Source organism: Lontra canadensis, unplaced genomic scaffold (genome assembly GCF_010015895.1).
Source record: "Lontra canadensis isolate GAN:19392208 unplaced genomic scaffold, GSC_riverotter_1.0 scaffold12, whole genome shotgun sequence".
Classification (NCBI taxonomy): Eukaryota; Metazoa; Chordata; class Mammalia; order Carnivora; family Mustelidae; genus Lontra; species Lontra canadensis.
Genome location: NW_022631006.1, coordinates 12,151,933 through 12,178,370, shown reverse-complemented (window position 1 = coordinate 12,178,370; position 26,438 = coordinate 12,151,933). Strand labels below are relative to the sequence as shown.

General features: G+C 36.1%; 1 protein-coding gene and 1 pseudogene across 7 annotated transcripts in view; one reads left to right on the top strand and one right to left on the bottom strand.

Moving 5' to 3' along the window:
- GALK2 (galactokinase 2) overlaps positions 1-26,438 on the top strand; it is a 109,603-nt gene that overhangs the window by 15,919 nt on the left and 67,246 nt on the right. For 5 of the 7 annotated variants that reach the window (XM_032856538.1, XM_032856540.1, XM_032856537.1 and 2 more), the window contains 4 exons: positions 107-195; positions 2,294-2,417; positions 10,566-10,656; positions 13,753-13,899. In XM_032856538.1, the coding sequence (XP_032712429.1) occupies positions 107-195; positions 2,294-2,417; positions 10,566-10,656; positions 13,753-13,899 (451 nt within the window). Of the gene's footprint in view, positions 1-106; positions 196-2,293; positions 2,418-3,514; positions 3,574-10,565; positions 10,657-13,752; positions 13,900-26,438 lie in introns of those variants that run through there. The other 2 variants (XM_032856541.1, XM_032856542.1) reach the window with 2 other exon arrangements.
- On the bottom strand, positions 7,617-7,742 carry LOC116867552 (annotated as a pseudogene).

Here is a 26,438-nt window from a genome sequence, read left to right as displayed (position 1 = left end):
TTCTCTTTAGAGATAATTAATGGTGGTAGGTATATGAAAATGTTTGTGTATCTTATGGATTTTTCTGTTATACAGATATCCTGAAGTATTCTACTCTTGCTTTCAGATTGCTGAAGCTAAAGGAGATGTTTAACTCTAAGTTTGGATCCATTCCCAAGTTTTATGTTCGAGCACCAGGAAGAGTCAACATAATAGGTATTGCTAAAGTTCCTTCTCTTATTTTTTTCTTCCTTTGGTAAGATCTAAATTTTTATTAATATACTTTTTTTCTTAACTTTTCTCAAGAGAATTGAAAAAATAGAGTATTTCTATTAGAGTATTGCTATACTTCTATAGAGTATTGCTCTATAATACTTCTATAGAGTATTGCTATAAGAGATACAGCAAGTTAAACTTTTGCATAAAGAACACACTATGTTTTCATCATTCCCAATCCATGTGATTAATGTTAATTTTGTCCATCTATTTAAAAAATGTATTGAAACTTCATTGTTAATATTGTTTTCATGAGAGATGAGATTTTTTGTGCTGCAGGTTAAATTTTTAGATTGTGGTGAATAATCTTGATGGTTTTACATTTACTCATTGGATTAGAAGAATACTGGGAAGCCCTTTTAAAAGTGTGGTGACCCGGAGGGAGCACCTGGGTGGCTCTGTCGTTAAGCGTCTGCCTTTGGCTCAGGTCATGATTCCAGGGTCCTGGGATGGAGCCCAAATGGCAGGCTCCCTGCTCAGCGGGGAGTCTGCTTCTCCCTCTCCCCTTGCTTGTGTTCCCTCTCTCAGTGTCTCTCTCTGTCAAATAAATAAATAAATCTAAAAAAAAAAAAAAAGAAAAAAAATGTGGTGACCTGAAGAATGAATAGGTTGTATTAAGAGAAAATGGCATGGGGAACTGAGGAAAAACCAGGAGTCAAGGAGAATTAAAAAGAAAACTTTCTATAATGGAAAATATAAACTTACAAAAAAGTCTTTGGAATAATATAATGAACTACCATATACCCAATATCTAGGTTCAATTATTATCGACTTAGGTGACTTATTTTATTTTGAAGCAAATAATGGGGGATTTAAAAAAAAATGGTTAAATGAGGGAGGGAGGGGGAATGGAGTAAAGCCAGTGGAGAGAGAGGGATTATAGATAACTGAGAAGAGAAGAACTGATGGAGCAGATTTCCTGAGAAGGCTAGAAGGTGGTATCTAGGGCATCAGAAGAGGGCACTTTGACTCTTTTAACAGCCAGCAAGGGAAAAAAATGGTGCAGGTTCATGTAGGTAAATGTGTAACTTTCTACCTGGGAACCTCTGTTTTATATTACTGTCTTTTTTGAAGGAGGTGAGAAAGACAGCTTTGAAAACCACTTCTCCCTCTGTCATTGTCAATCCATTAAAAAAAAACAAACCCTTTTATCAATTCATTTTAAAGGACACATCAATATATAAAGAAAAGACTTGCTACCTGTAATAATATGTAAAATAATAATTATTTAAAAACACAATTATAATTATGCAGTTGAATTGTCTTCCATTCATATTGTGTTTCTTAGCTGGGCAGTGTTTGTCATAGGAACAATCAGGCATGAAAACCTGTCCTGGGGAAATATAGATGAGCTTGCTTTTTGTGTTTATTTCTTTCTCAAATTGTTATTTTGTATTTAAATCTTATGAATAACAACTTTGAGTTTAAATAACAACTTGGAGAAAATATTATGGTACGATAGGAAATAAAATTCCTGCTGATGATTAGAGCTATGTCTAACACACTCAGCACAACTTATCAATGCCAGTCTAATTTGTTAGACATTTATTTAGGCCACAGATATAAATAAAGTGAAGTCCTCAACTGAATGGGTGTGTTGGCTTAATAAGGAAGAGAGTGAAATTCACATAATGTTAATATAAGGCAGTGTGTGAAAGGCTTCAATTGTTCATACTTAACAAGGTAATATGAAAGAGCAACAGACAAAGGAGATATTACTTTTCAGATACTTCATATAACTAGTCACAAAACAAAATATTTGAAGATGATCACTATGAATTAGAAAGTAGAAAAAAACTTGTGAAGGTTTAAAGAAATCTAAAAATTAACGGAAACTAATTGATATACTTATTCTAGCAGAAGTTTCTGGCTCGGATGTCGGGGAGAATAAGAAAACTGAATCATTTCCTGTGCATAGTATTTTTATTTTCTGTTAAAACCTTCGCTTGTGGTCAAGTTTTTCCTGTATATCAACCTGATTGAGATTCTCTTGTGTCATATGCTAGCAATATTAAAAACTCTTTCTCTTTTTCTCTAGGAGAACATATAGATTATTGTGGATATTCTGTTCTTCCTATGGCTGTAGAACAAGATATGCTAATAGCTGTGGAACCTGTGAAAACACAAACTCTTCAACTAGCCAATACAAATCCCTTATACCCGTGAGTATTTAGGATTGCTACTGTGTATAATGGTGTGTGTGTGTGTGTATTCCTATCCAAATGAACTCTTTAGAAGCAATCAAATTTGTAATAAATCATTGATTTTATTTAAAATCTGTATCTGACTTCCAAAATAGTCTAAGGCTGCTCTTTAATATTCCTTTTTTTTTTTTTTTCATTTGCTCATTCATTTAAGAAGCATTTCCCATTTTAGATCCTGGGCTGTACAAAAATGAAAATAACTGTCCTTGTCCAGAAGGTATTTATCACCTGTTTAGGTAGCTGTCTTCAGCAAAGTCAGTGGTGGTGCTTTTCTTATGTTACTAGGGCACCCTCTAATTCTCTCGTCATAACATCTTACCATGCTATATTAGAATTACCTGCTTACTTGCCTGTATTCCTCCAGTAGATCATAAACTCTGTACATTCAGGAACTATAGCCTCTCCAGTGCTGTGAGGCTTGATGTCAAACTTCAAGTTTGGTGCTTTATCAAATTAAGGGCATACTTTTTTGTTTCCTGTTGTTTTTGAATTCTTAGTTTGCCAAGATTAAAAGACTAAAAGAAATTTGTTAATCTATTAATTGAATTTTATTAAATGTCTATTCAATATTGAAGAACAGTTTTTAAAAAATATGAATTACACCGATGGATTTTCTAATGTTTTGCTTTCCTGGGATGAGTCCTACTTGCTTATAATATAGTATGATGGACTTGATTTGCTAATTACAAAAAAAGATTTGGGCATATGATTGGCACCTTTTATTTTTGGCTTATTGTTCATTGGCTAGTTTGCCTGCAGTCATGTTTATTCATCCAATAAATATTTTTTGCATGCCTTTAATAAGGCACAATATGAGGCTGTGTCTGGTTTCTACATTAAAACCTTTCAGAAAACTTTACATTGTCTCAAACACAATTTTGTGTCATTCTTTGTAAACATTTAAGACTGACTACGTAACAATTTGTCATATTGATTTATTCAAATTCACTTAACCATTCCCACCATCATGAATATATGGTTTCAGTTTCATTTTTTCACAAATGCAGAGCCTGAGACAGACTTGAATGAAGGTAGAGTATTTGGGATATGATCCTGGGTGTGGTACTGAAACAACATGGAGAATGATTCAGGGAACCAGAGAGGAACTACTAAGGTAGGTAGTCCCTGCTGTACGTAAGGGGCTTCATTCTACCAGGACCTCTAGGAGGTATGCAGCATGCCTCCCAGAATTGTCCACATGTTGTGTAGCATTCATTGCATGGAGATACTATACTTTATTTACTCACCATTGATGGGCATTTAGATCATTTCTGGCTTCTGGCTATTATGGATAGTGCTGTTGTGGATATTTATAGACAAATCTGTGTGTGGACCTGTATTTCATTTTTCTTGTCGATATCTAGGACTATTTGGTTTATCTTTTTAAGAACTTGCCTGTTTTCCAGAGTGTTTGTACCATTTTTTATTCCTATCACCAGTGTATGAGAGTTCCATTTGCTCTACATTTTTGCTAACATGTCTTTTTAAATTTTAGCCACTCTCATAAATATGTACTAGTACCAAATTGTGTTTTTTTATTTTAATTTCTTTAACTAATGATGTTGAACATCTTTTCATGTACTTGTCACATAGATATCTTCTTTGTTGAAGGGCTTGTTCAAATCTTTTGCTCATTTTTAGGCAGAATTTTCCCCTTCTACTATTGACTTATAAGATTATCTTTTATGATGTAGATACAAGTCCTTTGTCAGATTAATTTTTTAAAAAAGATTTTATTTATTTATTTGACAGATAGAGATCACAAGTGGGCAGAGAGGCAGACAGAGAGAGAGGGGGAAGCAGGCTCCCCACCAAGCAGAGAGCCTGATGCGGGGCTCGATCCCAAGACCCTGGGACCATGACCTGAGCCGAAGGCAAAGGCTTCAACCCACTGAGCCACCCAGGCGCCCCCAGATTAATTTTTTGCATACATTTTCGTCTAGTCTGTGCCTTGGATTTTCATTTTTTACCATGCCTTTTGAAGAATAATTTTTGATTTTGATCAAGTGCAATTTATTGATTTTTTTCATGGTATATAGTTTTTCTTTTTTTTCAAGATATAGTTTATTTATTTGATATAGAGAGCTTGAGAGAGATTGCACCAATGGAGGGAGAGGGGCTGAGGGAAAGGGAGAAGGCTCCCTGCTCAGTTCAGCCAATGAGCTTCACCAGAGCTGAAGGCAGATGCTTAACAAACTGAGCCACCCAGGTACCCCTCATGGTTTATAGTTTTTGACTTTTTAGGAAACCTTTGCCAAAACCAAGGCACTGAAAGTTTTTGTAGTGTTTTCTTCTAGAAATTTTATAATTTTAACACTTAAATTTAGGTCTATGATCCAGTTTGATTTAATTTTTATATGTGGCATGAGATGAAGGTTGAGGTTTATTTTTTTGCTCATAGCCATCCAATTGTGTCCTATCATTTGTTGGAAAGATCTTTTCCCATTGAATTATCTTGACAAACTTTGTTGAAAAGCAGGTAGCAATAAATATATGGGTCTATTTCTGGACTCTATTCTGTTTATTGAGAGTTTTACTTGTCTATCTTTTAAAATAAGATTTATTTCTTTATTAGAGAGTGAGAGCACATGCATGAGCAGCGGGAGGGGTGGAGGGAGAGGGAGAGGAAGAATCTCTCAAGCAGACTTAACACTGAGTATGGAGCTCCACTCAGGGCTCAATGTCATGACTTTGAGATCATGACCTGAAATGAAATCAAGAGTGAGACGCTTGATCAGCTGAACCACCCAGGCACCCCATGTATTTATCTTTATGCCAATATCACACTATCTGAAAACCATAGCTTTTTAAAAATTTTTTACTCTTTTTATTTGAGTATAGTTGGTATACAATGTCACATTAGTTTTAGGTGTACAACATAGTGATTCAGCTTCCCTATACCTTATGTTATGCTCACAAGTGTGGCTACCATCTCTCCCCATACATGGCTGTTACAATATCATTGACTATATACCCTATGCTGTGCCTTTTATTCCAGTGACTTATTCATTCCATAACTGGAAACTTGTATCTCCCACTCTCCTTCACCCATTTTGCCCATCCCCCCATTCCCTTCCTTCTGGCAACCATCAGTTTATTCTCTGTATTTATAGATCTGATTCTGCTTTTTGTTTGTTTGTTTATTCATTTGTTCTGTTTTTTAGATCCCACATAAAAGTGAAATCATATGGTATTTGTCTTTCTCCGTCTGACTTATTTCACTTATCATAATACTTTCTATGTCCATCCATGTTGTGACACATGGCAAGATCTCATCTGTTTTATGGCTGAGTCATATTCTATTGTATATATACTACATTTTCCTTATCTATTGATCTACCTGTGGACACTTAGGTTACTTCCATATCTTGACTATTGTAAACAGTGCTGCGATAAACATAGGGGTACATATATCTTTTTAATTAGTGTTTTCATTTTCTTTAAGTAAACACCTATCAGTGGAATTACTGCATTGTATGATGTTTCTGTGTTTAATTTTTTGAGGAACTTCCATACTGTTTTCCCCAGTGGCTGTACCAATTTATTTTCCCACCAACAATGCATAAAATTTCCTTTTTTTCCACATCCCCACCTTTTGATTCTAGCCATTCTTGCAGGTATGAGGTGATATATCATTGTGGTTTTGATTTGCATTTCCCTGATGATTAGTGATGTCGATCATCTTTTCATGTGTCTGTTAGCCATCTGTATGTCTATTCGGATCATCTCCCCATTTTTTAATTGGATTGTTTGGGTTTTTTGGGTATTGAGTCATATAATTTCTTTATATATTTTGAATATTAACCCTTTATCAGATATATCATTTGCAAATATCGTCCCCCATTCAGTGGGTTGCCTTTTTGTTTTGTTGATGGTTTCCTTTGCTATCCAAAAGCTTTTTATTTTGATGTGGTCCCAATAGTTTATTTTTGTTTCATTTCCCTTGCCTGAGGAGACCTATCTAGAAAAATGTTGCTACTGCTGATGTCAGAAAAATTACTGCCTCTCTTCTCTTATGGATTTTATGGTTTCAGATCCACATTTAGGTTTTTAATCCATTTTGAGTTTATTTTTGGGCATGGTGTTAGAAGTGGTCCAGTTTCATTCTTTTGCATTTAGTTATCCAATTTTCCCAGCACCATTCATTGAGACACTGTGTTTTCCCCATGGTATATTCTTGCCTCCTTTGTCATATGACATATGACATATGACATGACAATATATGTGTGGGTTTAATTCCAGGATCTCTACTCCATTCCATTATCTATGTGTCTGTTTTTGTGGCTAGTACCATACTGTTTTGATTATTGCAGATTTGTAATATATCTTGAAATCTGGAATTGTGATACCTCCAGCTTTGTTTTTCTTTCTCAAGATTGCTTTGGGTATTTGGGATCTTTGTGGTTCCATAAAAATTTTAGGATTATTTGTTCTAGTTCTGTGAAAAATGCTTTTGGTGTTTTGATAGGGTTTGCATTGAGTTTGTAGATTCCTTTGGATAGTGTGGAGATTTATCAGTATTAATTCCTCCAATGCATGAGCATAGGATATTTTTCCATATGTTTGTATTGTCTTCAGTTTCTTTCATCAGTGGTTTATAGTTCAGAGTACAGGTCTTTCACCTCCCTGGCTGTTATTCTTTTCAGTGCAATTGTAAATGGAATTGTTTTCTTTCTGCTACTTTGTTATTAGTGTATAGAAGTGTTACCAATTTCTGGGTATTAACTTTGTATCCTGCAACTGTACTGAATTCATCTATTACTTCTAATAGTTTTTTGATGGGGTCTTTAGGGTTTTCTGTATATAGCATCATGTCATCTGCAAATAGAGACAGTTTAACTTCTTTCTTACCAATATGGATACCTCTTACTTCTCTTTCTTGTCTGATTGCTGTGTCTAGGACTTCCAGCAGTATGTTGAATAAAAGTCGGGACAGTGGACATCCTTGTCTTGTTCCTGATCTTAAACAGCTCTCAGTTTTTCACCATTGAGTATGGTGTTAGCTGTGGGTTTTTCATTTATAGCCTTTATGATGTTGAGGTATGTTCCCTCAAACCCACTTGATTGAGAGTTGTTATCAGGAACAGATGTTGAATTTTGTCAAATACTTTTTCTGTATCTATTGAGTTGATCATATGATTTTTATCCTTCGACTTGCTGATGTAGTATATGACACTGAAGTGCAAATATTGAACATCCTGCATCCTCAGGATAAATCCTATTTGATTGTGGTGAATGATCCTTTTTTTACACTTGATCTTAGCCAAAAGGCCGAGAAGCGATTGATTTTTTTAAAATTTAAATTAAATTAGCCAACCTATAGTACATCATTAGTTTCAGATGTAGAATTCAGTTATTCATCAGTTGATTCATCAGTTGCATATAACATCCAGTGCTCATCACATCACATGCCCTCCTTAATGCCGATCACCCAATTACCATATACCCCCTACATCCCCTCCAGCAATCCTGTTTGTTTCCTATAGTTAAGAGTCTCTTGTGGTTTGTCTCCCTCTCTGATTTCTTTCCATTCTGATTTCCCTCCCTTCCCCTATGATCCTCTGCAGTGTTTTTTATATTCCACATATGAGTGAAACCATATGATAATTGTCTTTCTCTGACTGACTTACTTTGCTCAGCATAATACTCTCCAGTTCCATCCACACTGATGTAAATGGTAAGTATTCATCCTTTCTGATGGCTGAGTAATATTCCATTTTGTGTGTGTGTGTGTGTGTTTGTGTGTGTGTGTGTGTGTGTGTGTCTGTATATATGTGTATAAAGAACACATCTTTATCCATCCATCTGTTGAAGGACATCTTGGCTCTTTCCTTAGTTTGGCTATTGTGGACATCCTTTTAATGCATTGGTGAATGTGATTTTCTAATTAAAAACTGTAGCTTTATAAGAAGTCCTGGAATCAGGTTGTGTAAATCCTCTAACATTGTTTGTCTTTTTCAAATTTATTTTCACTGTTCTAGATCTTTAGCATTTCCTTATTCATTTTAGAATCAGCTATTCAACTAATGTGAAAGAGTACACTGGGATTTTTATTGGGGTTGTTGGGTTTATTGGAGAATGTGTAAATCTTAGAAAATGGTAGGGCAGAGAGGCAAGACAGGGATGCTAGAAAAAAACATGCATGAAATAACTAATCAAAAGAAAGATTTTTGGGGCACCTGGGTTGCTCAGTTGGTTAAAGCCTCTGCCTTCGGCCCAGGTCATGATCCCAGGGTCCCTGGATCTAGCCCTGCAACCGGCTCTCTGCTCAGCGGGGAGCCTGCCTCTCTCTCTCTCTGCCTGCCTCTCTGCCTACTTGTGATCTCCGTCTGTCAAATAAAGAAATAAAATTCTTAAAAAAAAAAACAAAACCAAAACACAAGGTTTTTTTTAATGACATATTTAGGCTGTATTTCTAATTCTGTAGGAACTGACACTTTTCAGCTTTGTCTTTTGTATTTCTCATGTAGCTTTGTGCATCTGTACAAATTTCCTCTTCTACCGCTGAATGCTTCCTGGTTTTCTTTTCTTTGTGGTGACTTTCAAGATCTTTGCTTAACTAGGAACAGAACCTGATCAGTGTTGCTAATATAGTTTTATCCACTTTCCAAATTCTGTGGCCTCTTGTTGACTGTGAACAATATATTTTAACTTGTGTAGGTGACACTAAAATGCTTGTGAGCTGGAGTCATACTGTGAGAGTCACTAAACCTCTGTAAGCCACCAGGAAGGCCTCCCCTCTTCACTCTAATATGCTGATTATAGAGATGATGCCCTTTTGATCTCACATCCCATTCCATATTATACACCATCACGTGACAGTAGCCTGTGATCATAATTTGTGTTCATGTTGTCTCAGCTAGTTTATGAAAAGATAAGCCCTGTGCCGTTTTCCTTTATATTCCTGTGAATTCCTTGCATACTTAAATATTTTTCTTAGGACAGGATGTGTCCATGTTACTGAGTTAAGATAATGCATGGAGGGTGCCTACTACAGTGACTGGCCTGTAATAGGTATTTAGTAAACAATGTGAAGAGTATTCAGTCAATATGGGGAATGTTGCTTATTTCCTTACTTTTTATTGGACCCCATCATCCTCCATTTCATGTTTTTTTGTCCTTTGGCTGATTTAGAAACCTTTTTATCTATTTTTCATTTTGAGATAATTTTTGACTTACAAAGAACTCAAAAATAATACAAAGAATTCCCACAATCAACTGATATGTTCTCAGTTCATGATATCAAGGAGACGTATGATGCCCTTTTATTGATGGTGTTAATTTTGATCATTTTGTTGAGGTGGTGTCTGCCAGATTTCTTTGCCATAAAATTACTATTTTTTCCCCTTTACAATAAGTATCTGATGGGGAAATACCTTGAGTCTATGTAAATGTTTTGTTTCTTGTCAAACATTTTCTCCCTAACTTTAGCATCCATTGATGATTCTTTCTTGAAACAATTACCATGGAGTTTGCCACATAGTGATTTTTTTATTTCCACCATTTCTACTTCATCTATTCTTTGACATTTTACTCTAAGGAAGAGGTTTTCCTTCTCCTTCATTTGGGTAGTTTTTCATTTGTTAATTTATATCAGTATAGACTCATAGAATCTTATTTAACAAGTTATGATCCATTAGAATCATTATTTGTTTTTCCCCCCATCTTCTTCTTAAACTGTGAAGGTGGTAAAATTGGATAGGTGGCAAAGAGTGTGGGGAGAGAAGTGTTTGAATTCTGTTAAAGTTAGAGATATGCCAAACAGCAAACCCCACGGATAAGCATTTATGTGGTTTATATCAGCTTAACAAGGACCATCATGAAATAAAAGGTGGTGTAGATTATATTGAAATATATTGGTTCCTCTATGTTTCAGGAAATAAAAAGGGTCAATAAGAAGTAGTTTAATTGTTAAGGTCACTGCAACCTCCCTTACCTTTTAGTATGTGGGGATGTTTGTTGTTTTTGGGTACACTGTGAAGTACATAGATGAAAATAAATGGAGAATGAAATTTCAGTATCACTCTTGTGGCACAAGATGGCAGCAGTCAGCCATGGATTTTGCAGCCTCTAGCCTTAAATTAATGGTGTCTTTTGTTTTTGCAGGGACTTCAGTACTAGTTCTAATAATATTCAGATTGACAAAACCAAGCCTCTGTGGCACAACTATTTCCTATGTGGATTTAAAGGAATTCAGGTAAATTCGTTTATCAGGCAACTGCTAGCTGTTGAACTTAAAGTGTGTATTATATATGAAAATTTTAAAAAATTTACTATGTATTTTTTGTCATCTTTCAAAGCTAATGTATGTTTCTATTATTTTATTTTAGAGGATGAGGTAGGTATGACTGTTCACTGGGGTTCACAGGGAGCAGTAATGTCTGTTCATAAATCAGTTGCATCTGATGAAAATCCTCTTTTTAAAAAAATCTTTGTTCAAATTTTCTTTTGAAGGATGCAGTCTAGTAATATATTTGTTCTAAAAATATGTAGGTATAGGCGCCTGGGTGGCTCAGTGGGTTAAAGCCTCTGCCTTCGGCTCAGGTCATGATCCCAGGGTCCTGGGATCGAGCCCCGCATCCGGCTCTCTGCTCAGCGGGGAGCCTGCTTCCTCCTCTCTCTCTCTCTGCCTGCTACTCTGCCTACTTGTGATCTCTCTCTCTGTCAAATAAAAAATAAGATCTTAAAAAAAAATATGTAGGTATATACTGTAGTAGGATTTAGTCATACAGCCCTAGGTTTGAATCTGAGCTCTGCTCAGCTGTGTTAATTCAGCCTCTTTAAGTGTCAGGTTTGTTATCTGTATAATGATGTCCTTGCTATCCAGCAAAGAGCTATTACAAGGATTACACAGTGCTTGACACACAGTAGGCATTCAATAAATAAACAACTAGTATTGTTATTACCACTTCAGATAGGGTAAAAAAAAGAGGTAGTAAAGTTTATTAGAATAAGTATTTTCCTTAGAAACATTGAATAATTATCAGGAACATCTCTAATGTCATGGACAAGAATAAGAAAATGAAATATTTCTACTTTTTCTCCAAAATAAAAAAGTGTAAGTCAATTTGATTTGTTAAAATCCATGTTTTAGAGAGCTTGTGTTCCTTGCTGTCTGGTGGTCCTATCTGAAGCTTTGTCACAAGTAGCCTAGGACTTAGTGGCATATTTCATTCCAGGAAAGCATCAGATTTATTTCCGATGTGTAGTCCTACACTCAGATTTTGGTGGTTCTGGTCTTAGAGTTCCTGCATTCATTTCTTCTCTCCCTTCCTTCTTCCTCCCTCCCACCCCCCCCCCCCCCCCCGCCCCCGCTCTTCCTTTCCTTCATTCTTCCTTTCTTTCTTTTCCTTCCTTCCTCTTTTTTATTTTTCTTTCTTCTTTATCGAGACACATGGTAATAACTTATGGGAATAGGTATTGGCAGCTTTTAAATCTTCAAAGTTATCTGGCTTATCAAATTAGAGGGAATTACAGTATTTGGAAGGATTTGCCTGACAAATGCAATTTGATCTTCCTTATAGCAACATGCTTTTTATAGCATATGGGTAAGTGACCTAAATACTGCTTGTTGCTTTCTGTTTTTGAAAATTTGAGGCCTTAAAGCCTTCTTTTTTGGTTTGACAACTTAATGTGCTAAAGTAGGTTTGTACAGCAAATTTTTGGCGGAGAATTAATTTAAAAGTTAGCCTGTTTAGAAAACTTCAAATTCAAATACTAGAAAATTTCAGAAGATAATCTGTTTATATTAAATTGAACATGTTATCCTTTTGGGATAGAGCTATTATGGAATCTGGCAAAATCCATTTACGTTTTTGAATCTGTTGTACATTTTAATTTAAACATTGCGTGATAAGTTTGTAAGTATGATTCACATTCAAGATACACTGAGGATCAGTTTATGGTTAAATATATAGCATTCTCCAAGGATTTTTTTTTTTTAAAACAAGCTGTCTGATGTTCTGTATGAAAGGGCATTGGCAGCAGCAGGGTTTCAGTTTGTAATTTGTTTGTATTTCTGGAAAGGAAATTTTTAGATGACTTGAAATCAAGAAGAGAAGTACATCCAACAGAATCTCTTTTTTTGTGGTGTGTGAGTTTTGCCAACATAGGAAAAAAAGACAAGAAATTAAGGGAAAAAAAAACAGCCTTTAATTTGCAGAGTTTTGTTGTTACTTTGGTTATTCTAACTAGTTTATTGAAATTTCTCCCTAGAATAATATGTATGATGAAATGCATAATTATGTAATATAATAGTATTTTGTACTTTGGTCTTGAGCTTTTCGAGTAATTTGCAAACATGTGGTATTTTTTTCTTGAAAATGGGGTGGCCTTGAATTTATTTTTAATCCTAAACCACAAAGGTTATGATATAATATCATCTTAAGTGTCATCCTAGATATTCATCTAAGTATCCTAGAGATTTCCATCTTTAGATCAGAGTCTCATTATTTCTCATTATTTCTTTCTTTCCTAATTGTAGAAATAAGAGTTTCTCTACTTCATTTAGAGTCTGTGTTCTCATTTGTGGCTGAATTCTAATTTGGCTGTCTTGAAAGCTACCATATGGCTTAACTGTATCTATAAACTCTAGTAAAAATCTGGATTTCCTCATATAGCTCACTTATATTAAATCATAGTGACAGTATGCTGGCCTGTGTTACTGACTGCAGTGGAGAAGTTCTCAACCAGAAATCAGAGACCTGGGTCCTACCCCCAGCTCCCTAGATGCAATGTTGGAAAAAATTTTTAATCTTTTGGTACGTAGGTTTTTCCATAAGTAAAATGGAACTGAAGTTGAGAACACTTTTTCTTTAGAGAAACTTCTGAAGAAATACTCAATAGAAACAAGCTGCTGCTTGATGTTAGACTTTCACAGTCATATTGTGTTGGGCTGTGTTACATGGAGCTTTAATCTGCCTCACTAATATTGTGTATTTCTTACCTTGCTACTTGAGAAATGGAATTATAATTGTTTAATTAATTTTTACATTTGTTTAAGCCAGTTAATGTTCAAGAAAAAGTTGACTCAAGGCAGTTTTAGGAAATCGATCAGTAGCTTTTTGTTGAACAAAGTAAAAAATAATCTACAGATTACCAAACCCTGTAGCCAAGAACCATTAAATGAAATATCATGTATAAACGCAACTAAATTGAATTGCACAAGTAGTTTCTATAAATAGCATAGTAAGTCCATTGATAAATGTTTGCTCTCTGGAGAATTAAAGAATGTTTGCTACTCCTCAAATCTAACACCAAAGTTACTAGCACTATTTTTTCCTTCTATTCTTAGGAACACTTTGGTCTTAGCAACCTGACTGGAATGAATTGCTTAGTGGATGGAAACATCCCACCAAGTTCTGGACTCTCCAGCTCCAGTGCTTTAGTCTGCTGTGCTGGCTTAGTGACACTCACAGTGCTGGGAATGAACCTATCTAAGGTAACCAACATAAATGTGTTAGCCTCACAGAACTCTCTCTTTGTAAAGCCATTAATATCTGAATCTCCAAATTATAAGATCTTTCTTTGATTACAAACTTTGTCTTACCTGAAAGGACTCTACACATGGGAATGCACTGTAACCTAAAAATTAGTAAGTCCTGCTTGTGATAAACCACTGTAAAGTACCTGATACTTTGCAAATAGGGAGCAGATCTGTGAATATCTTTATTAAAATGCTCTTGTGCTCTTACATTAATTGTGGAGTTTGAGTGCATGGATATCTTTTTGGATCACCTCACTAACAAGTTCAGTTTAGACCAAGAAATTGTAGGCCTCATAGTTGGACCTGCTTATTTTCAACAAAAACCTTAAATTAAATATTTGATAGGCATTGGGTAAAAAGGGTAAAGACCAGGCAATAAAGGAACTGAACAGCATATCTGTTTATACCTGCAGGTTAGTCACTGAAATAAACTTTTAAAAAAATATTGCATTACAAAGAGGAAATGCTTATTTAAAGGAAACATAAATCCTACGAAAGGTCAGAAAGCCTCAACTTTACAAGTTCACATAAATCTCTGGCTTTGCAGTTCAGAGCAGGTGTGCTCAGCTTTAATTAATGCTTTGGAGTTCTGGTTCAAACAAAATGTTATCATAGGTTCTTTTTTATCCCATACACATATACTACCACATATATAGGTGGTTTGGGAAGGGCATCAGGCAGATCAAGAGAAAGTCTGCCACATGCTTGGTCAGCCTGTTTAAATTTTCATTTTGAAAATTTTATATACAAGAGGAAAGAGAAATAAAGGAGAAAGCAAAGGCCCAGATAGAGTTCTCTTGTCTGTCTCTTGGCTGTCATGTATAAGTATACATTAGTTAGCCCTTTGTGAGCCATGGCTTATTTTGTGGGAAGAGCAAATCACTTGTTTTTTGTTTATTGAGAGGAAAGAAAGCAAGGGAAAGAAATCCATATGTGAAATGTGTTTCCGGTGGTACTATGTTTAATCTGATGATCTATTTATTTATTCATTTAGTCATCATTCAACCATTATTTATTTAGTGGCTACTTTGTACCAGGTAATGTTCAAAGCATTGGAGCTATGATAGGTCCAGTTTTAACCCTCACAGTGCTTATGATCTGAAATGGGAACAGAGACAAGTAACAGACAACTATAATAGGTTGTGATGAGTGGAGAAATGCTAGAGAGCATGGAATATCTCAACTGAGACACAAGCATTTTTAGATATTTGTCAAGAAATACTGATAGCATGAAAACACTGGTAACATCAATAGGCATGTATCAGGTGGAGGGAGACTTATGTGGGAATATCTAGAGTAAGAGTGATCATAGATTGTTGGAAGAACTAAAAGGGGCTTAATTTGGCTGGAGTAATTTGGATAACAGAGTAGGAGACCAGATGTTGGGCCTTGTGAGCCATGTTGAGGAATTTGGGCTTTATCTTGATAGCAGTGTAAAACCATTTCAGGCTTTTAGAAAGAGGGTAGTATTATCATGCCTATATTTTAGAAAGATCACTCTGGCTCTATTATAAACTCTAGATATGAGGGTAGTAACAATATTGGTAGTAGGGAAATGATTTGGTCTAGAGAAATGGCAGTGAGAATGGAGAGACCTGGATCATAGACTTAAAGTACATCTCAGACAGAATCAATAAGACTTGCTCATTGATTGGGTATGGGGATGAGGCACAGAGTCAAGGATTTTACCCAGGTCTCTGGCTTGGTGTGATTTGTTGGAATAAGGAATATAGATGAAACTGAAATGTTGATAGGGAGGGGTCTCTGTGGGCATGCTGATAGAGTTATATAGTATTTAGTCACAAACAATATCCTTGAAGATAAGGAGGAGGATCTGAACTCGAGATGGCCCATTTGAGAGTTATTTGTATATAACTGGGTTTTGAAGCTATAGGAGTGGGGGAGAACAACCAGTGGAAGAATGTAGGTAGAAGGACAAGGAAGACTAGGACAAGGTTCTGACAAGCATGAACATTTGAAGGATGGGCTTAAGAAGAAATGTCCACTGGGGCGCCTGGGTGGCTCAGTGGTTAAAGCCTCTGCCTTCAGCTCAGGTCATGATCTCAGGGTCCTGGGATCGAGTCCCGCATCGGGCTCTCTGCTCAGCAGGGAGCCTGCCTCCTCCTCTCTCTCTGCCTGCCTCTCTGCCTACTTGTGATCTGTCTGTCAAAAAAAAAAAAAAATCTTTAAAAAAAAAAGAAGAAATGTCTACTGAAGAGACTGAGAAATAATCAGATAGATAGAAGGAAAATAAAAAAGGTAAGGCAATAGCAAAGACAAAAAAGAGACTATTTCATGAAAACAGTGGTGTCAAATGCTGCTGGGATGTCAAGTGAGACAAGGACTAACCTTCATTAGTTTTGGCGTCAGAGAAGTTGAAGAAAACTTTGGCAAGAACAATTTAAAATAGGAATATGTTAAAGTGTTTATGAGAAGTGAGAAAGTGGAAAAGTTCAGTGGATACAAAAAATCTGGCTGTGCCTGGTGAAAGAGATAAAATGATGTCTGTCATGGGGATAAGGTCAAGAAATTAATTTATTAATAAGAGGATTAGTGAAACTTATTTTTTTTTCACTTTTTTTGGCTTTTAATGGTATAAATATCTAAGGGAAAAGAAGAAAAAATGATGAAGAAAAAAACACTTGAAACTTAGGAATTAATTCTGGCTGCCTCTGTGTTTTCAAAGTAAAAAAACAACAAATGTATTGACATAAAAAGAGACACATGCTCAATGGAACAGAATTAAGAGCCCAGAAATAAACCCATGCATATATGGTCAATTAACTAATGACAAAATATATAACAAACTCATACAACTAAATAGCATAAAAACAAACAATATGTTTAAAAATGGGCAGAGTATCTGAATCAACATTTTTCCAGAGAAGACATATAGATGACCAACACACACATGAAAAGATGTTCAGCATCAGTTACCATAAGAGAAATGCAAATCTAAACCACAATGAGATATCACCTCACACCTGTCAAAATGGCTAGTATCAAAAAGATAAAAAAATAACAAGTTGTTGGTGAAGATGCGGAGAAAGGGAATGCTTGTACACTGTTGGTGGGAATGTAAATTGGTGCAGCCATTATGGAAAACAGTATGGATAGTCCTCACAAAATTAAAAATAGACCATATGCTCCAGCAATTGTATTTTTGGGTATTTATTTGAAGAAATTGAAAACATTAACTTGAAACAATAGTATGCACCCCTATGTACACTGAAGTATTAAAATTGCAATAGTAAAGGTACAGACACAACCTAAGTATCTGTTGATGGATGAATGCATAAAGAAAGTATGGTATATATATATGTACAATGACATTTTAGTTAACCATAAAAAAGAATGAAATCTTGCCAATTGCAACAACATGGAGGGAACTTAAGAGCATTGTGCTAAGTGAAATAAGTCATACAGGAAAAGACAAATATGTATGATTTCACTTGTGCAATCTAAATTTTTTTTTGATGTTTTATTTTATTGTTTTCTCTTAGATAGGGAGAGAGAGGTGGGGGCAGGGGCAGAGGGAGAGAGCAAATCTCAAGCAGACTCCACACCCAATGTGGAGCCCAATGTGAGGTTTGATCTCATAACCCTGAGATCATGACCTGAACTGAAATCAAGAGTTGGATGCTTAACCAGCTGAGCCACACAGGCGCTCCTAAATTTTTTTAAAAAACTGGAGCTAATAGATACAGAGAACAAATTAGCTGTTGCCAGAGGTGGTTGTTGGGGGATGGGCAAAATGGGTAGAGGGAGTCAAAAGGTACAAACTCCCAGTTATAAAATAAATCATGGGATGTAATGTACAGAATGGTAACTATAGTTAACAATACTGCATTGCATATTTAAAAGTTCTAAGAGAGTAAATCTTAAAGGTTCTCATCACAAGAAAATAAAATTCTGTAACTATGTATGTGATGGATGCTAATTAGACTTATTGTGATGATCATTTCACAATATATACAGATATCAAATCATTACATTGTATACATGAAACTAATATGTTAGTTATACCTTGATTTAAAAAATGAATAAAAAATAGCAAATATACTTTTATCAGAACTGATTTTACTGCCTAAAGGGAACAATATGTATATCCTAGCTTTCCCCACTTGTCTAAGTTGCACTGACAATACTTAATATTTCATAAGGGCTTAGTATCATTATTTAGGAGAGTTTCTTTGCTGTAATGAGATAGAATCTTTTTTTTTTAAAGATTTTATTTATTTATTTGACAGAGAGATCACAAGTAGGCAGAGAGGCAGGCAGAGAGAGAGAGAGGAGGAAGCAGGCTCCCTGCCCAGCAGAGAGCCTGATGTAGGACTTGATCCCAGGACCCTGAGATCATGACCTGAGCCAAAGGCAGAGGCTTAACCCACTGAGCCACCCAGGCACCCCGCTGTATAGTGAGATAGAATCTTAATTGAAAGGAAGCCTGATTTCCTCAGAGTCTTTATAGTTAAGTGCTAATTGTTGATATAGAATATAAGAACTCAATGGACTTTAGAGATGAGCTGGTTCAAAATTTTTTTTAAACTGATGTATCAGTCAGTGTCTAATAAGAAAGAAATGGCACACAGGGTGTAACTGAAGACAGTTTAATAAGGAGACTATTTACATAGATGTGGGTAGGTTCAGGGGAACCAACTAGGAAGAGTTCCCTTGTGAAACCAGAAGCTATTGTACTTTAGGAGCTATGACTGTAGATTAATGTTGCCAGAGATGCAATGAGGTGGGAAAGAGTGAAGTGGGTAGGAATGGCAGTGAGTGGGAATGGACGAGGGGAGTTGTCCATAGAGGTCCGTCTTCTGGGGTATGGAGAAATGTGAGAATGGAGGGCCAGAAAGGCAAACAGAGAATAACCAACCTATCTGATAAGAAAGCTAAGTCCCGGGCACCTGGGTGGCTCAGTGGGTTAAAGCTTCTGCCTTCAGCTCAGGTCATGATCCCAGGGTCCTGGGATTGAGTCCCGCATCAGGCTCTCTGCTTGGTGGGGAGACTGCTTCCTTCTCTCTCTCTCTGCCTGCCTCTCTGCCGACTTGTGATCTCTCTCTGTCAAATAAATAAATAAAATCTTAAAAAAAAAAAAAAAAGAAAGGTAAGTCCCACAGGAGACTGGTGACTAATCTCTCCCAATTGATGAATAATCCCCTTCCAATTAATATGTATATCCAGTAGTCCCTGTTAAATTGCAGATAATAATTACTGTAATTGAGATATGATAAGTAGATTTGGAATTCGTTAACCCATTAATAAATGAAATGCTTTATGGCTGAAACCACTAAAACAAGATGGCTAATCACCCAAAAATTCTGGAAGACTGAAATTATGAATGAGAAGGAAACTGGAGAAGAGAATGTGGTATAATAAAAAGACCTATGAAATAGAAAAGCCTAGAGACTTCTGGTTTCAAGATGCTAGAACAAAGAACATATCTACTTTTCTTTCTCCAGCCCTCATTTATTTTGCTTTTTCAAAAAAAATCATCCCCAAACAATAGGGAAAGCAAGAAAATGGAGACACAGGTTTCATCTTTGATAAATCAAGGAGAAATAAATAACCCTAAACCACAAGATACAAAGATGAAAAGTCAGTGGAAGGGTGGTACATGACTTAGGAGAATGAAGAAAGGTCAGAGCCAAGTGCCTGTGGAAGGAAGTGCAGATGGAAGGCAAATTGATTCACAGGTGTCTGGAAAGGCTTAGGAATTAGAGGCACCCAGTACCGTAGAAAGTAGGGTGACAATATACGGCTGAACTACATCCTCATGTTAAAATCTAAGGAGGAGAAACCCCCTATGATCGTGGTTGATGAAGGCTGAAATGATCAACAGAGAGCTGTGGGCTCTGAGGGCTTTCTGTATGCAGTTATCTTTTGGCATTTGTCAAAAATACAATTCATGTTAAGTCTGAGTAACTTGGAATATGAATTGGGCATAAAACTTTTCCTTGAGAGTTGCTGTCCACTGAGGAAACTGGAGAAGCTCGTGGTTAGGCATCAGGAATCCTATTTGTTATTGGGAAGCCTGGAATAACACAAATAACACTGGATTTATGAGGGAGTGCTTCCCAGAGAAGATAGGCTTTTCAGCCACAGTATAAACTTCCTATCCTAAATCTTGGAATTAGCATTCAGTGACATTTATTTAACACCTACCAGGTGCTAGGCCTTGGTCTAGGCACTAGGGATACATCTGTGAATAAAATCGGTGAAGCCCCTGCTTTCATGGGACTTAAGTGCTAGTGTCTGTGGTGATAGTAGGAGATAATGAACAACTATCTAAATAAATGTAAAATATCAGCCAGGGCTATGAAGGAAAATAGGCTGTAGTGAGGGGAAGTTGCTATTTTGGAGGAGTCAGAAGTCTCTTTTTAAGGAGGAGCCATTTTATTTTATTTTTTAATTTTTTTTAGATTTTATTTATTTATTTGACAGACAGAGATCACAGGTAGGCAGAGAGGCAGGCAGAGAGAGAGGAGGAAGCAGGCTCCCTGCTGAGCAGAGAGCCCAATGTGGGGCTCGATCCCAGGACTCTGAGATCGTGACCTGAGCCGAAGTCAGAGGCTTTAACCCACTGAGTCACCCAGGCGCCCAAGGAGGAGCCATTTTAATAGAGACTATGGAGTGAGCAAAAAAGGGAAGTAGAAGGAACAGCTCATCCAAAAGCCCTAAGGCTAAAGCATGTTCCTCACAGCCGAGGAACAGTGGAGGCAGTGTTGGGGGGGACAGGACAGGGTGGTTTGAGGTGAGCTAAAGAGAGGTGATCAGAGGCCACATTGCCACATTGTATAGAGTCTTCTTTGGATTTCATTCCAAGTATGATAGAAAGCCTTTGGAGGGCTGTGAACTGAGGTGTCCAGATGTGATTCACATTGCTTTGAGTTTCTTGCAGTTGGAAGTAGTTTGTTGTACCCTATACTGACCAGGGAGAAAATAATCTAAAAAACAAACAAAAAGAAAAGAAAAGAAAAGGAATGGGAATGGTCAATGCTTTTATGGAACTTAAACGCACATAGTGGGGTACCTCATAAGACTTATTAACTGAGCATCTAGTACATACAAGATCTGAAGTATTTTATGTGTAAATGGAGAACAGGGTTATAAGAATGGCTACTTGGTGTTATTAAATGGGGATTTTTTTTTTTTAAGATGTTATTTATTTGACAGAGATCAGAAATAGGCAGAGAGGCAGGCAGAGAGTGGGGGAAGCAGGCTCCCTGCTGAGCAGAGAGCTGATGCGGGGCTCATCTGAGGATGCTAAGATCATGACCTGAGCTGAAGGTGGAGGCTTAACCCACTGAGCCACCCAGGCTCCCCTAAATGAGGAAGTTTTCAAGTGAGTGGTAAGTTCTAAAAAAGCAAGGAGAGGCTGTGTCTTGACACAAAGTACTGGGAGGGGTCCAGGGCATTTCAGGCAGAGTGAACCCTTAAGTGTATTGTAACAGTTCTCTGAGCCAGACTGATAAAAATGTGTCAGCCAAGGCCTAGAAATTCCTATGCTGCCTCATGACATTCCTTTTCAAAATTTTATGTGATGACATACAACTCCTCTAGTTGCTTAAGTCGCTCAACAGGTTTGAATAACTTAATTTCAGGGGCGAGTTACTCGTATAGACACAGATTGATCCTCTTTCAGAGGAGTGTTTTGGTGTTTGAAATCCATACGTACAAGAGACCTTTGAGGTTCAGGAGCAGAGTAAATTAAATGCTCAACATTCTGTGCCAAATATGTCCAAGTTTTCATTTCCTGAATTTCTCTGAGAAGGTTTATATTTTTCTCTACATATAGTTACATTTAAGTTAAATATTTCTTGGCCTTCAGAATGAGATCTTGTTCTTAAAAAGTAAAGACAAGATGTACAGGAAAATGAAAAGAATCTCACAATTACACAAAAGTTTAAGCTCTGATGAGAATGTTTTAGTAGCAGTTTGCTATGTGTTATAGGATAATCAGAAAACAATTTGCACTGTCACTAATCATTATGTTTAGAAGTCCATAGAAGGATGTTGTTTCACTTTGCATAGAATAACAAAAACCTCCTCCATATAATGGTTAAGGAAAATAGTAGTTTAAAACAGTCCAGCTGCTTTAACAGTGGACCGCTAATGAACTGCAGCAGCATGGCCCCTAAGAAGATGGTAAATCCAGAATACAATCTTTGAAAACAATCTCTTAATTAAGTGTTGGACGTGGACTAAAGCCATGTGCTCACTGGCACAAAAACCAGGAGGGATCAGTGTTAGCCCTGGGTGGCCTGTGTTTAAAAATGTTTGAAATTTTAAGTTAATATTGTTAATACATAAATATAAAACCATTCACATAGTTTTATCAGTAAAAAAGAACCAAGTTTCTTTCAGTTAGGTGGCATTGTGTTTGTCTCTTGTTATATTCTTTTTTAGGAGTAGGATTGGAGACAACATTTATTTAATGGTTTTGAGTAATTTGGATTCACTTGGCTGTTGTGACCAAGCTATTTGCAGATTAGGACGCTTGCTTTGCGGAGGTTGTTTAGGTCACCTCTGTTTTTTTTGTTTGTTTTGTTTTGTTTTTTGTTTTCTTTCCATTTCCTTTTCTAGGCTAAATACATGTTTACCTTTAGCATAAACTAAGGCAAACAAGACAAACTAGGGAGCAACAGATTGGAGAACTATGGTTCACTGTTTCCGAGTGTCTTCAAATGAAACCACTATTGCTGAAAATTCATGCATACGCCTTGGTTGTGTTTGAACTTTTGCTGTGATCCTTATATCCTTATCATTATTAGGTCACTATGTGTCAAGGCCTCCAAACTTTGACTTGCACTCAGGAGTAAGTTAAATGTGATCTAGTATTTAAAGAATCAACTGGGACAGTCCCCATGATATTAAGTATGCCACATGTGTGCATAGTCCTTACCTACTACATTCACTGTATGCAGAGAAAATAACTAAAAATGAACATAGAAGCTCATTTCTTTTTAATACTGGATAATATTTCATTGTATAGATATTACATACTTTATCCATTCACCTGCTGAAGGACATCTTGGTTGCTTTCAAGTTTTGCCAATGAAGAATAAAGTGGCTATAGACATCTGTGTGCAGGTTTTTGTGTGGGCATAAGTTTCAACTCCTTTGGGTAAATTACAAGGAGTGTGATTGCTGAAATGTATGAAAAGAATATATTAAATTTTGAAAGAAACTATCAAACTATCTTTCAAAGTGGCTGTATCATTTTGTATTCCCACTAGCAATGAATGAGAGTTCCTGTATTCTCGCCAGCATTTGGAGTTCAGATTTTGGCCATTTTAATAGGTGTGTACTAATATCTCATTGTTGTTTTAATTTGCATTTTCCCATTGACATATGATGGGGAGTATCTTTTCTTTCTTTTTTTTTTTTTTAAGATTTTATTTATTTATTTGAGAGAGAGAGAATGAGAGAGCGAGAGCACGAGAGAAGGAAGGTCAGAGGGAGGAGCAGACTTCGTGCTGAGCAGGGAGCCAGATGCAGGACTTGATTCCCTGACTCTGGGATCATAACCTGAGCCAAAGACAGTCACTTAACCAAATAAGCCACACAGGCGCCCCATGGAGCATCTTCTCATTCATATGCATACTTACCATTTGTATATCTTCTTTGGTGAGGTGTCTCTTAAGATCTTTGGCTCAGTTTTTAAACAGGTTGCTTATTTCATACTGTTGAGTTTTAAGAGTTCTTTGTATATTTTGGATGATAGTCCTTTATCAAATATGTCTTTTGCAAATATTTTCTTCCAGATAGTGCTTCTCTTTTTATTCTCTTGATATTATCTTTTGCAGAGCAGAACTATTTAATTTTAATGAAATCCAGATTATTAATTCTTTCTTTTATGGACTGTGCATTATCTCAGAAGTCATTGCCAAACCCCCATAGGTTTTCTCCTATGTCATCTTCTAGGAGTTTTATAGTTTTGTTTTACATTTAGGTCTGTGATCCATTTTGGTTTAATTTTTGTAAAGGTGTAAGGTCTGTGTTTAGATGCATTTTTTTTTTTTGCATATGAATGGCCAGTTGTTCTTGTACTATTTCTTGAAAAGACTATCTTTGCTCCATTGCTTTGCTTTTGCTCCTTTGTCAAAGATCAGGCTATATTTGTGTGGATCTATATCTGGGCTCTCTGTTCTGGCTCATCGATCTAATTGTCTGTTCTTTTGTGAATACCAAACTATTTTGATTACTGTAACCTAATATGAAGTCTTGAAGTTGGAAAGTGTCAGTCCTCCAACTTTATTCTCCTTTCATCTTGTGTTGCTATTCTGGATGTTTTGCCTCTCCATATGAACTTTAGAATCCATTGATAACCACAAAATAACTTGCTGGGATTTTGGACGGGATTGCATTGAATCTGTGGATCGAGTTGGGAAAAATTAACGTCTTAACAATATTGAGTCTTCCTATCCATGAACATAGGATATCTCTCCATTTAGTTTTTTTATTTCATTTGAGTTTTATAGTTTTCCTTGTGTAAATCTTGTACATATTTCATGTGATTTATACTTAAGTATTATATTTTTTCAGGTGCTAATGTAAATGGTATTATATTTTAAATTTCAAATTCCACTTGTTTATTGCTAGTATATAGGAAAGTGATTGACTTTGTATATTAATATAGTATGTTACAACCTTGTTATAATTGCTTGCTAGTTCCAGGAGTTTTTTTTGCTAATTCCTTTGGATTTTCTACATAGATAACTATGTCATCTGTAAACAAAGAGTTTTATTTCTTCTTTCCCAATCTGTATATCTTTTATCTCCTTCTCTTGTTTTATTACACTAACTAGAATTTCCACATTGATGTTGAAAAGCAGTGGTGATGGACATTCTTGCCATGTTCCTGATCATTTTACCTTTTGAAATTCATTGTCAAATTGTCATCTAGAAAGATTTTATCAATTAATATGCAGCAACATTACATGAGCGTCCATTTCCCCACAGCCTTACCAACAACTTTATCAATCTTTAAAATCATTTCCAATCTGATAGATTCTGTCTTGGGCATATCTTTGATGATTAGACTGCCTAAACATCTTTTCCATGTTTTTTATTGGTCATTTACAGTTTTTGGACTTTGTTATATATCTACTCAGTTCCTATTACTCCATAAGAACTCTATATATTAAGTATTCATATATTATATGTTGCAAACATCCACCCCTTTACTAACCAATTTTCTGTTTGACTTCTTTTAAACTAATAATTCTGTTTTTCATTTTGTTTTATTTTGCTTTTTAAGTAAGCTCTATGTTTGGTGTGGGGCTTGAACTCATGACCCTAAGACAACAGTTGTATGCTCCACTGACTGAGCCAACCAGGTGCCCTTAAACTAATAATTTTGTATTTGCTTTTAAAAAAATATCTCATGTATTTATTAGAAAGAGAGAGAGAATGAGCAAGGGGGAGGGGTAGAAGGAGAGGGACAGGCAGACTTCCCACTGAGCCAGGGAGCCTTATGTGGGACTTGATCCCAGGACCTTGGCAGACGCTTAACCAACTGAGCTACCTAGGTGCCCTAAACTAATAATATTGAAGCAAAAGTCACTTTAGTCATATTTAAGCAAACACGTAGGATGGGATCATTGAATATACATTTACTTTTATCTTTCTTGAGTTGAAAATAGTGTACACCCTTTCATTTCATTTTGAAGTAAAGTACTTGGACACAAGTCCATTAAATGGACCCCAGGGCTCTGTAATTTCCTACATGTTTGACATAGTATCTTTAGAGGCTTACTCAGAGGAACTAAAATCGTAACTGATTTGTATTGTAAGCAGGAATATTTTCCAAGTAGCATTTGTGCAGTAAGATACATACTTTTGAATTATGAATAATGCAATTAACATCTGTTTAGCACTTGGAGAAATGCAAAGAACTTTCCCCTCATCCTTTTGCAAGGCCACTTAACTCTGTAAAGTAAGAAGCAACTGCCAGCTTCTCAGAGCCTAGCGCCAGGATTGTGTACTTGTACTTTATGTTTTATCAAAGGGATATGGCAGGTTTTACTTTTAGAACATATTAATGTTACTTCTCCTTCCCCTGAAGGTCTAAAAACATTCAACAAGAATAACAACAACAGCAGCAGCACCAACAGAACAAAACTGTTTGGAGGGCACAGTCATTATGTGGATGGGTCCAGGGTTCAGTCAGCCCTTTTAGGGCTTGGACAAGGCACTGGTAACTGACAATGGAGATTTCTTTTTAATTTTAAAGGACATATAAATCTGTTGAGAATAAAAGAAGGTCAGTCAGTCTGGCAAATGGTAAATAACCTTAAAAACTTTTCTCTCTCTCTGAGGAAAGAGATGATTATATCATTTTCTTATGAGCAACTTTATACTGCCTGGCATAAAGGAGACAATTAGTTGGGTCTGATTAAATTAGTGAGTTATTACTGCTACCATCATCTGCATAATAGCCATTTCCCGTTTTTAGTATTGTATTTGAATGAGTTAAACAAAAACAT